Here is a 12,951-nt window from a genome sequence, read left to right as displayed (position 1 = left end):
TTATTTCTTTCAACATTTTGTATTTATTTGATTTGTTTTGTGGTATAATTATAACAATAATATTATATAAGATTATATTCTTAGTTTTAAACTGTGTAACTCATTTTTCGGTTGTATCAAATTGGAAAATATTTAATATATATCGTGTAAAATATAATTGAATACATGCAGTGTTTTAATTGTTATGTAAAAATATTATATTTGAATGTGTGTAAATGGTTAACATCTTCTATATAAAAATAAAGCGCTTATTCATTGCAAAGGCACACAGTCCAATGGTCCATTTTAACGGCCACTATCACCTTAAAATAGTCATATTTCATATAAGTTGGGAATGGCACCATGTAATTTGTTTAATAGCAGATAAAGTAGGCTATACTACTAACATTGACATTCTCTCATTTCAAACTTACTTTAAGTACTATAACCCTAGAACCGTGCTGATTTGAAAATTATATTTATCCTCTCTCTTGTATTCTTACATTTACAATTAAAGTTCCATAGTATAAAAATTAAAAATGCACAATTTCATTTTACTGTACATATAATACTTTTTCCGTATAATTTCCAGTTTCAATCGGCTGACTAATGACACAATAACATCAAACAATATTTATATAAGTTATATTAATAGTTATAAAAAAGACTCAACTTACAATAATAATAGAAATAATAATAATAAAATATAACGATTAATAAATTATAAACATTTCATATATGATGCATGCATACATGAATGTTTTTTATAACTTAGGCGGTATGTGTAAAAAAATAATTTAGTATAGGTTTTGGAAAATTTGGAAACAATATCAGACACAGTAAGAGCTCTGCTGTTGTTAGTGAAACGAATCAACGTAACATTGGAAGAAGAAATAAGAATGTATCTTAGAAAGTCCAGCTTTACTCTTAAACGCAGTAGTGTGTTGGAACTTCAAAGATAATATTGCCAGAAGCATGTCTGAAATTGGGATTTTCAACTCCAGCAGCTGCTTCTATCACAATTGTGCGTGATTTCCCTCCGAGGCGGCACATAATGTTGGGTGAAACATCTACTCTCAGTTCGCGGTTGCAGATGCTAGCGAAACGGAAATGTTATTCATATTAATAGTCTTTGAAAATATTTATTTGACTTACTCGTAGTATTTTTTGCACACATTGCCAACTAATTCGCCAATACGATCTTCCTTCAGTGGCCCATGTTCACCTTGTAGCGAAAAGACCAAATCATTGTTTTGTGGGGAATGGAATACGACCAATTGATCACGTCCTGTACTAATGCTTATGGAGGTCAACTAAAAAGAGATATACATTGTTAACTGCCTGATGAGCGCCGCTGACAACGCTATATTTCACTCTACTTACATCCTTTATAAATATTGATCTGTTCATATTTTTGAATTTATTCTTGGCACCGTCCAGTTTGTATATTGCACCTTCTGTAATTATAAAGGCTCGATCGGACTGTTTGTTGTGCTTATTGAATTTCTTGGCAAACGAAGAGAAGAGAACCGACTTGAAGCCATCGGCGTTTTTTAAGTTCTTGACATTTGTGCCATACGCTAGCGAAGCTGAGTTTTCGTGCGAATTCGCCAGATAGTCACCCAACCACTTATTCTGTTGTCCCCAATAGAGCCGGCGGCCTTTGATGGCTGTCGCTGCAATAATTTGGAGACGGAGTTGAGGCCATTCGCTTCTTGGATATTTGCGTAGGATCATGTACGCCCTCCAATTGTCGTAGATTCGTCTTAATCCCGGTTCGGCTCTTCGGCCAGCCAGCGGTGGGTGTGGCCATTGAATGCTTCGTCCATAATCTCTCATACTCTTTGCAGGTCGGAAACGGTTGGCCAATTCCTGGACATAAGAACGAAGCTTATATGTTTTGTAGGCCCTCATTATAACCATGGCCGCCTTCATCTTCTTATAGTTCTGACGGGCGATCCAACCACGCACTTGTTTCTGCAGCAATGTCACAATATGAGGTATCATTTCGTTGCGCTGTTGTTCCAACGAGAAAAGGGTACGCGGCGACCTTATGAATATCTTCGTATGGCCGTATTTTACGTCTTGACTAAAGCCCTTTTCTTCAATTAGAACACGAACACCGTCACGATCACTGCCGGCACGGAAGTTCGGCCAGGTATATTGTGAGATCATCTTGTAGCGTAGCAAGAATTTGTCATAACGTTGTCGATGAACAAAGCCGGCGCGACGAACGCGAACGTTTTCCAAAAGACCCAAATAACGCACTTGATGTTCGACGCGCTCGTCGTCGAAAACAGTGGGGCTCTTTATATCGTTTGGCTTGATGCAACGCACATAGAACGGTTCCTTCTTCAGAAGCGTATTAACCAAATCAATCATGGAACGTTGGAAAAGTGTGCCGGCCGTTAGTGGTCGTTTGGTGGTTGCCTTAATATCTTGAGCTCCTTCGGGCCACATCTCACTCAAATAACTGTTCGACGAGTGGTGCAACAAACGTTTGAAATCTTGATATAAGGTATCCTTATTTTTCTCTATGAAACCATTTATGCTGTAAATTACATCGCCAGCATAGTGAGTGATACGAAAGTCTTCGCGGTGCTTCAGTTCCTTGTCCATGGGCTTTAGTTGTCGGCTCGTGTAATGGGGATGTTTACTAAGATTTTTATCCATAGCCTCCAATAATGTTACATCGGTTACTTTGCCTACACTCAGACAGGCTTCGTCCATAATTGCAATAATACCTTTGTGGGGTTGCTCCACCAAGTCACAGATTATCTGCATACATTAAAGAGACGGTCGTTATTTAGCTGGTCTTTATTTGTTGTAATGACAACTTACCTTGTTGTTGAAATATTCTATATTTTTCCATGCTATTCCTTCTCTCTGATATTCCTCCTGTTCTTGTTTCAACACCAGTTCTATAGGGAAAAAACAGACATATTCAGAGCAAGTATTAACTTGAGCATAGAAATTTTTAAAACTTACCAATAAATAATTGTTGTAATTTTTCATTGCAATAGTTAATGCAGAATTGTTCGAAGCTGTTCGAATCGAAGATTTCAAAACCATAGATGTCCAAGACTCCAATAACCGAATTGAAACGAGCCTGTGTCTTGGAACCGCGGAATAGAATGGCTCGGTTAATGCGTGATATGATCCAAGTAAAGAGTCGATCATATATGGCCTTTGCTAATGCATCTTTTCCGTATTCAGCTTGACTGGCATTGTGATCCTTTCTCATGACATTGCCACCAGCAGCAATTACACGCTTCATCAATGACGTGGAAAGCTCGTCTGGGGTGACTTGCAGGAGTTGTGAAGCCCACTGCAAGTGAGACTTGTTGCTGATGACTAGCTCATCTTCAATCACTACAGAGGAACATGAAAATAACATATGAGTAACCTACCCTGCATTAGGTTATAATGCACTTACTTTGAAATTCAATATTGCCCAAATGTAATATGGCTGCTATAATACGCCAAATTGTTGAAATTTCTTCCGTGGAGAAGCCAAGTGTTTTAAATGCGGCATTTGTGCTCTTGTAATCGTTTTTCTCGCTCAATATATCCATGCTACCTTGATTCATATAGTAATATTTGGATGGATCCCTATTGAGATTGTATTGTCGCAGTTCATTGTCGCTTGCACCACGCAAAAGCTAAAACAGAAGCCAAATTGAGTTATCGCCGAACTTATAATAGATTTCTTAAACCTAAACTATCAGAAAACACATCTGATGACACACAAATTTACAAATTAAAATATACATGCATATACATTTCATTCATGACCAAATCTCATGAGAGGACGCTCTACCACTTTCGTGGCTCCCTGTAATTAATGTTGCTATTATAAAATTGTTGTGATGAGCTCTCATGTTGTGGCTGTTTATGACGATGACGTTATTTTAATTGTTACAAAAATTGTACAACATTCTGAATGGGATGTCACCAGTACCAACTCGTATATCCGCAACTCATATTGATTCGATTAACAAAAAAAAAATTGTATATATTGAAGAATTATAACAAAAATTACAGAATTATAACATTCGTAGGCGCGTGTTTTTTTTTTTTCAAAAGATTGTGTGTGTGCTTCCCTAAAATTTAAGATATTTGTATTTTCTCAAGATCAAGTCTATTTTGATGTGTATATTTAATTTATTAATTTAATTCCATTACCAAATGATTGGGTTTCTAATCTATGTTTGGCTATCGAAACTATCTACCAATCAACCTTCTCAATCCCACGGCAGCGGGTTCTACGACACCGGATTGACCCGAAACAACAACACTCCAGTTTCGGCCAGCGGCTGCCAACCCAGTGTATACATGTTCGTGTTTGTTTATTTTTCTGTTTTGGGAGCAGCACATCCCGGAATGCTTGCTCCGGATTCTTTTGGTCCGTGCCGGGCTTGAGGAAAACCCCGGACCATGGTTCTGTACGGTTTGCCAAAACACCATCCACCATAGATCAGTCTCGGTGCGATGTAATGGATGCAGAGGATGGGTGCATTTTAGAAATTGTTCCGGTTTAACCCGGTTGCGAGACTATAGCGATAGGGACTATGTTGCTTCGTGCTGCACCAACGTAGTCCCCAGTGAGTCCACGACCTCGTCGTCAACTTCCGAGTCGTCGTCGGAGTATGGAACTCCCCCGCAGTCTCCAGAACAGCAACCTTTACCGCAGCACTTAACGCCACATGTTGCTGTTCCAATTCCGGACAATGCATCGTTCTTGCAGTTCAATTGCAACGGACTCCGAGGTAAAATTGATGAGATAGTGGATTTTATGAATCGGAGGAATATCAAGATCGCAGCGGTGCAGGAAACCAAGCTCAATGAAAATTGTAGCTTACAACGTTGCAATGGTTACAACGTATTGAGGAAAGATCGCACCAGAAGTGGAGGTGGGGGATTAGCGTTCCTGATACACCATTCTGTTCAATACAGACCTATCTCGCTTGAGCTAGTCTCTAGTGACCCGTACATGGAGTGTATGGGGGTAGCAGTCAAGTGTGGTACTGCCGAGGTAGAGGTGCTTAATGTGTATATCCCGCCGGTTAATAGCTGTGAACCGCGTTACTTGCCTAATATAAGCCCACTTTTGGAAGGCAATAACCGCCTGGTACTAGGGGACTTCAATGCCCACCATGAGTTGTGGCATTCCGTCCTAGGTAATGACCAGAGGGGATCAGCGTTGGCAGAGCAGATTGACTGCTCCACATTTTGCACGGTAAACGAGGATGCCCCCACCCGAATAAGAGGAGAGTGTCACAGTTCGCCAGACTTAACCATCGTGTCACCCGGTCTGATAAATGACGTGACTTGGCAACCCGTCATTTCTCTTGGCTCAGACCATCTCCCGATAATCGTCTCCATCAGCAGATCGCCCGATTTCATAACCTCTGAACGCCGCACTTTCCTTAACCATGGGAAAGCCCACTGGCCCGAGTTCAGAGAGTTCACCAACCTTCGCTTCAGAGAACTGCCCAATCCTTCTGATGTTCGGGTAGCTGAAAGGATTTTCCGGGACATCATCAAAGCTGCAGCCGCTCGCTATATACCTGCTGGTCGAATACCCGAAGTAAGACCAAATTTCCCAGCAGAGGCAGCGGGATTAGCGAATGAGCGTGATGAGCTCCGACGTACCAACCCTACTGATCCCAGAGTCAGTGAACTGACAGTGGAAGTCAACCGGTTGGTACAGGAGCATAAGCGGAAAAAGTGGCTAGACCATCTGAAGTGTTGCAACATCGGAACCGATTTGAGTAAACTGTGGGTAACGGTAAAGTCACTCTCGAACCCTGGGAAAAAGGATGATAGGACAGCAGTCACATTTAACGACGTAACTGTGACTGATCCGAAGAGGTGCGCTGGCTGTTTTAACCGCCAATTTGTCGAGCACCCCGAGAGTGATAGGGCGAGGCGAAGAGTACTATGTCGTATAAGAGCTCTTCCCGCCGAGGATGTACCTCCACAGTTTACGATGGGTGATGTTGCGAATGTCATCCGAAACGCTAAGTCATCTAAAGCGTTGGGCCCGGACGGAATATCAATGGTAATGTTGAAGCAACTGGATACGCCGGGAGTTGAGTATTTAACCAAAGTCCTTAACTTGTCGTTAGCCACCCACATAGTTCCCGAAGCCTGGAAAATGGGCAGGGTGGTCCCGCTACTGAAGCCTGGCAAGGATGCCAGCAAAGGCGAATCATACAGGCCAATTTCGCTTTTGTCGCCAGTAGCAAAGACTCTCGAGGCCTTACTCCTCCCCAGTATCAGAGGAAGCTATTCAGTTGCTAACCATCAACACGGTTTCCGTCCACTACATAGCACTACAACAGCATTGCACGCCATATCCACACATATCAGTCGAGGACTCAACCAGAACAGGCCGTGCCACAGAACAGTAGTGGTGGCTCTCGACCTATCAAAGGCCTTTGATACGGTCAACCATGCCACGCTGTTCGAGGACGTTGAGAACACTACCCTCCGGCCAAGTTTGAAACGTTGGATAGTCAACTATATGTGTGGACGCCAGTCGTACGTGGAATTCCGGAATAAGAAGTCCAAGCCTCGTAGAGTGAAACAGGGAGTTCCCCAAGGTGGGGTGATATCTCCGGAACTGTTTAACCTCTACCTTTCCGGAATTCCGCGCCCTCCAGACGGCATCGAGATCGTAACTTATGCGGATGATTGTACGATCATGGCGTCGGGTCCTGTAGTTGATGACATATGTGTCAGGGTGAATAATTATCTCGCGGAGCTTGCCGCCTTCTTCCACGCGAGGAATATGAAAATATCCGCCACTAAATCGACGGCCACACTATTTACCACATGGACTGCGGAGATGAGAACACAGCTGAATGTGCAGGTCGAGGGGCATATAATTCCGACCACCAACTACCCCAAAATTCTTGGGGTCACATTCGATAGCATGTTCAAGTCTTCCGCGCAAGCCACAGCTATTTGCGATAAAATGAAAAGTAGGAACAAGGTCCTCAAGGCGCTAGCCGGCAGCACTTGGGGTGCGGATAAAGAAACCTTGTTGACCTCTTATAAAGCGATAGGTCGGTCTGTGGTTAGCTATGCGGCTCCAGTGTGGTCGGCGAATACAAGTGCAACGCAGTGGAAATGTATTCAGACCTGCCAGAATGCCGCCCTGAGAACTGCAACAGGGTGCCTCCTCATGACGCCTGTGGACCACTTACATGAGGAGACGAAGGTTCTTCCCTTACGTCAGCATAATCATATGCTTTCGTTGCAGTACCTGCTTGGGTGTTATCGCGGGAGTCACCCTAACCACCATATGGTGGATAGAACTCCCCCACACAGGCGTGTCAGGAAGGACCTGCACGATCTAGAGAGAGAGGTCCAGCGATATAAGAGAGAGCCTCTAGATCATGAAGCCTATCAAGCAGGTCTGAATAGCATTCATACTGATGCAGTCGCAGAGGTAGTCAATAATTACAGTATGAATGCCATACTCGGAGTCCACCCCCCATCCATTGCAGCTGAAGAACGTCGGCTGCCTAGGCAAACCAGGGTAGTTTTGGCCCAACTACGTTCAGGATGGTGCAGCCGTCTCAATTCGTATTGGGCACGAATTGATGAGGATGTGCGGAACGCCTGCCCAGCGTGTGATACAGGCCCGCACAACACGCTGCATTTGTTTAATTGTCCTGCCAAGCCTACCCAACTCCGTCCAGAGGATCTATGGCTACAGCCCATAAAGGTAGCAGAATTCCTAAACCTGGACATTGAGGAAGAACCAGATTAGTCGGAAAAAACAACAGAACGTGTAAAACTGCTACAACAACAACAACAACCAATCAACCTTCTAACCCATTACTTTTTAAGGACTTGTCTCACAAAATAAGTTGTTATTTTTAGCCAAAAATCGATAAATATGTAGAATCAAAATTTGAACTCCCAATCTTATGGTTTGTAGTCTTATCCACAGTGTTCCACCATTACAAACATTAAGGACTGTTTCAAATCTTGTGTTATTATTTTTTTTCGTTTGCAGGGATTTGATATATTTTTAGGAATAGCCCAATAATTACAAGAGGAAAATGTTTAATTGTTTGTTTGTGATTTATAGACTCTAAGAACCGCAGAACAGATTTCCTTGAAAATTTCCATATATATTATGGCATCTCCTGAAAGTAACAAAGGCTATATAATCTTTTAAATTGAAGTTGGAACTGGATATAGCATTAGAATCGGAGGTACCCCCAAAGATCGGAAGAAAGATTGATCGGATATAGATACAGTCTTCAAATTTGGAATGATTGACGGAATTTGGTACAAAAAAGAGTTTGGATATAGCTCCCATAATGAATGGAATAATTTTAACAGCTGTCGGACGAGTGGCTTAGAAATTACAGCAGCAATATATATATATATATATATATATATATATATATATATATATATATATATATATATATATATATATATATATATATATATATATATATATATATATATATATATATATATATATATATATACGAGTGGCTTAGAAATTACAGCAGCAATATATATATATATATATATTGCTGCTGTAATTTCTAAGCGACTCGTCCGACAGCTGTTAAAATTATTCCATTCATTCTATTGTTTACAAGCGTACAAAAGCATTTTGGTGACAATTTTCCAGAAAAAAAGTTATTTGTGATGCAATTCAAGCGTGATAGTGTGATTTCTTTATATTTGGCTGGAAAACCACAAGTGGCAATCGTTAGAGCACTCAAGTATTTCAATGTGAATAAATCTTTTGTGTCTCGTACCATCGCTCGTTACCGTGAATCTGGCAGCGTAGCCCGACTACAGGGAAGTGGACGGAAGAAAACAGCAACATCAGCAGAAATGGTTTGAAAAGTAAAAAAAGCGACTTGATCGAAACCCGCGTCGCAGTGGCCGAAAATGGCTTGTGAGCTGAACATATCGCAATACTCCATTCGACAAATATTGAAAAATGAGCTCGGGGTAAAGCCATTGAAATTCCAAAGAGTGCAAGAACTTACACCGCAACGGAAAGAAAATAGACTCAAAAGAGCTAAAGAGTTGTTTCGCTTGGCGAAAGTGGTAAACTTTTGAATTTTGTTATCTCCGATCTGTTGGACTATTGTGTCTGGAGTATTTTGGAAAGTAAGGTTGGTACTAAAAAATACCAAAGTGTCGATTACCTCAGGCTAGCGCTTCGCCGGGAATGTGCCAAAATACCGCAGAGCAACATTCGGGCATCGTGTGACGGTTCCATTGGCCGTTTGAAGACCATAATTCGTGTCAAATGTGACCAATTCAAAAAAATCTAAACTTATTCTAAAAGTTGATGCTATTTCTGACATTTTTTGCTTTCATTCAAAATTTAAAAATTATGGCGTTTGACCTTGTTGCAGTTATTTTTTATCTCACCCTGTATATACTGGTGAAATCAATCTCGCTCTCAAGATAACCAATGTGTACTTGGATAGTGTTGTTCGCCATGGCTAGGCGAATTACTACTCACACTCTTCTTAATTACTTAATCATTTTACTTAGAAATGTGAAAAGATCAGATGATTTTTTTTTTGTTCAGTGAGCAACATATTGTAAAGTGCTTTCGCTTTTTAAATAACACATTTTAGAAAACATTTGTAGGCGTACAAATGCCGAAGCTTTTCATATTCCAAGATAAACTACTAAACATAAAAATATCTACAGCAATAATCGTTTTGTTTCTCAATAAATTATTTTAATTCATAATCGAATTATAATTTAGATCTTTGTGGTATTTGTTTTTTGTCTAAAATTATTGTCGTTTTCCAAGTTTATGTAAGCCAAGACTTTGGTAAAAAATGTTTCTAAAAACGTGTCACATGTACAAATATGCATGTTGTTTTTTTCTTTTTTATGATCCATTGTTAAAATATAATCAACTAACCTGATAGAAACTATGGAAATTTCTTTCTCCCGGTTGCTGTTGCACCACTCGGGATTTTTCCAGCAAATAATTAGTTACAATGCCACCAACTGGATCTGCCTTATAATCGAACTCAATATCCATGTATTTGCCAAAACGACTGGAGTTGTCATTACGATTTGTCTTCGCATTGCCAAACGTCTCCAAGATGGCATTACTTTGGATCAGCACATTTTTCACTCTGCAAATAAAATGCAATAAAAAGTATTTTGAGATTATATTTTTTTTAATATCTTGCAATAATAATAATAATAAAAGTTATATTTATGAGTGTAGTTATCAGTTAATGCCCAGAACTAAAATTAAAACCCATAAAAAGGGTCAAATTGACTCGAAATTAAATTTTCAATTTAATATCACTTTCAATTTATTGCTAATATTCATTTAATGGTTTTCAGTGGTTTCACACACTCTTAAGGGGACGTTTTGTAGCACACGCTAACATCATTATTGCTCACTAATTGGAAACATGAAGAGTCACCATGACAGAATGCCACGAAGGGCCACAACATAATTTGACGTGTTGCAGGGATAATACGAATGACTGAAAAAAAAAAAAACAAACAAAACTAGTGCATGGGATTTAAAAGCGGCTGCCGTTGTACTCCGATATGATGCGTCATCGTGTCCATATACTATACAATAGCTCAATAAAATGACTATTAATGGCTTAGGTGTGGCCTGGCAAAGTGTATTTTGATGACTTTAATTCTGTAATGGAGAAGTGTTTAAGTGAACTTAACACATAACTTCAAATTGCTTAAACGAGATTAAGTGGAGAAAATCGTCAACTGAAATGAAAACTCGCCTAATTTACATTCATTTCTATTTTGAAGATTCTTATTTTAAATATTAAAATGTCCGTTTTAATTCCACCTTCAAACTGCAGGATGCAACTTTATGTGTTACGCCTGTTTAGTAGTATGAGACATTTTAGGATTTAGATATCTATGAAATTATCAACACGATTAAATGATTCGCTTTACATTCCCTCTTGGGCCTTAGGGTACGTATTTAATACTTGGTTATATCCCTCCTTCCCAACAAACGGAAAAATTGAAGAATATTGAATAGTGCTCTCAAGTTTCTGGTAAATAATCTATATCTATAAAGGAGAAAAATGTTTGTACGTTCGATTGTTCGTTTGTAATTTATGGACTATATACATTTTTAAAATTCCACTGGGAACTGGAGATATGGAATTAGAATCGGAGGTAACTCCAAAAAATGTAGATACTGTATGCAAATATCTTTTGGTCGGTTATAGATTCAGTCTTCAAATTTTGGATGTGTGTCGGAATTTGGTAGAAAAATAAATTGACCAAATTATTTTGGAATCGATTCAGATTTGGATATAGCTCCCATATAGATTTTCGTCCTATTTCATATATTTGATACATTACCAATTTCAATGAAATTTAAAATGTGTGATGGAATTTGATCTAAAATCGGCTCAGATTTGGATATAGCTTCCATATATTTTCGCCCAACTTAATTATTTAATGCACCAACAACTATACATATGTCCGATTCAAAAAAAAAAAAAAATTGGAATAAGTATCGGAATTTGGTACAAAAATAAATTTACCAAATTATTTAAAATCGGCTCAGTTTTGTTTGTAGCTCCCTATTTTTTTTGGCCGATTTCATTTATTTGATGCACCAACGCTATGTACCTCCCATTTCAATGAAATTTCAAATGCGTAACAAAATTTGACGCAAAACTAAATTTTCCAAATTATGTTGAAATCGGTTCAGAATTAGATAGAGCTCTCAAATATATTTTATGATTTTATTTTTTATTTGATGCACCAAACACGCTAAAAAATGGCAAATCATATTGAAATCGGTTCACGCTATAAATCTTTGATTTCAATGAAATCTGGAATGTGTGACGGAATTTGGTCTACAAATAAATTTTAAATGCATATGATACGAAAGGAGTAGCGAAGTGCGCCGGGTTCGGCTTGTTCGCTATAATGTTGGAAACTGGAAAATTGCAAACGAAAATTTTCTAATTGTTGAGTATTTCTAAATATTAGTAATAGAGTGCCTTTGAACCACAACTTGTTTCATTTTATGTTTAACATTAAACTAGTAGTCAGTAATGAAAAATTAATCGCGGTTTATTGTTTTTTTTTTACCTAAATTCCACGCCGATTGTTCAAAATGTATATTGTAGGGTATAAAAACAAATAAAAACATGAATACATATTCTATTAATTCTCTTTTTGTTGCTCACCTTTCAATTTCATTCTGGCCATGAATATTTGTGACAGCAGCTATATATTTCATTATAATTTTTGATGCTTCCGTTTTGCCGGCACCTGATTCGCCGGAAATCAAAATACACGTGTCCTGTTGGCGTTGTTTCAGTATTCGATATGCAGCATCGGCAATGGCGAATACGTGTGGCTGATTTTCGAAAAGTTCTCTCCCCTTGTATTTTTTGATCGTTTCGGGACCATAGATGTTCATTTGTCTGTAGGGGTTCATCGAAACGCACACCTCGCCAATGTATGTGTAAATGGAGCCAACTTGAAATCTGTAAGAATGAGAAAAGAAAGACGGAATAAATTACTAACAATAAATTCATTCAATATTTTATTCATAATAAACAAACAGATAAGATGTGGCGCAACTCAGATGGTGCCATCATCATCAGGCCCATCTCAAACCTAGCAGACAAAATATATTCCAAACAAACAATAATTATCCCATCATTATCATTATATGTCAATGGGTCGTCTGTTCGTGTACATTCATTGCACTTGTCCGTCCATCCAATCCATGGCGTTTGTCGATAGTCTCACACCTCCGGAATCGATGCATTGGGGCTAATTGCATTCCGAACAATCAACAGGTGTATTTTTGAGCATCATTCTCTATTGCCGGGATCAATCAACATAAATTTGGCGCCACACAGTGGTGCTTTATGATCGGTTTGAGAATTCTACCCATTTTGTGAATCATTTTCTTGTAGTTCGCACCTACCAAAC

At 39.0% G+C, this 12,951-nt stretch overlaps 1 protein-coding gene across 6 annotated transcripts in view; it reads right to left on the bottom strand.

The window, feature by feature from the left end:
• Positions 1-12,951, bottom strand: part of LOC101894435 (unconventional myosin ID) — a 34,136-nt gene continuing 21,185 nt past the window's right edge. For all 6 annotated transcript variants that reach the window (XM_059130862.1, XM_059130874.1, XM_059130865.1 and 3 more), the window contains exons 3-10: positions 12,195-12,497; positions 9,914-10,133; positions 3,416-3,641; positions 2,968-3,351; positions 2,821-2,900; positions 1,363-2,757; positions 1,135-1,292; positions 1-1,075 (exon numbers count right to left, since the gene is read on the bottom strand). In XM_059130862.1, the coding sequence (XP_058986845.1) occupies positions 907-1,075; positions 1,135-1,292; positions 1,363-2,757; positions 2,821-2,900; positions 2,968-3,351; positions 3,416-3,641; positions 9,914-10,133; positions 12,195-12,497 (2,935 nt within the window). In that variant the 3' untranslated portion in view covers positions 1-906. The remainder of the gene's footprint in view (positions 1,076-1,134; positions 1,293-1,362; positions 2,758-2,820; positions 2,901-2,967; positions 3,352-3,415; positions 3,642-9,913; positions 10,134-12,194; positions 12,498-12,951) is intronic.

The sequence above is a fragment of the Musca domestica genome, unplaced genomic scaffold (genome assembly GCF_030504385.1).
Source record: "Musca domestica strain aabys unplaced genomic scaffold, Musca_domestica.polishedcontigs.V.1.1 11, whole genome shotgun sequence".
NCBI lineage: Eukaryota > Metazoa > Arthropoda > Insecta > Diptera > Muscidae > Musca > Musca domestica.
The sequence above is the reverse complement of the archived record's forward strand: the minus strand, read 5'-3'. Positions and strand labels throughout refer to the sequence as shown.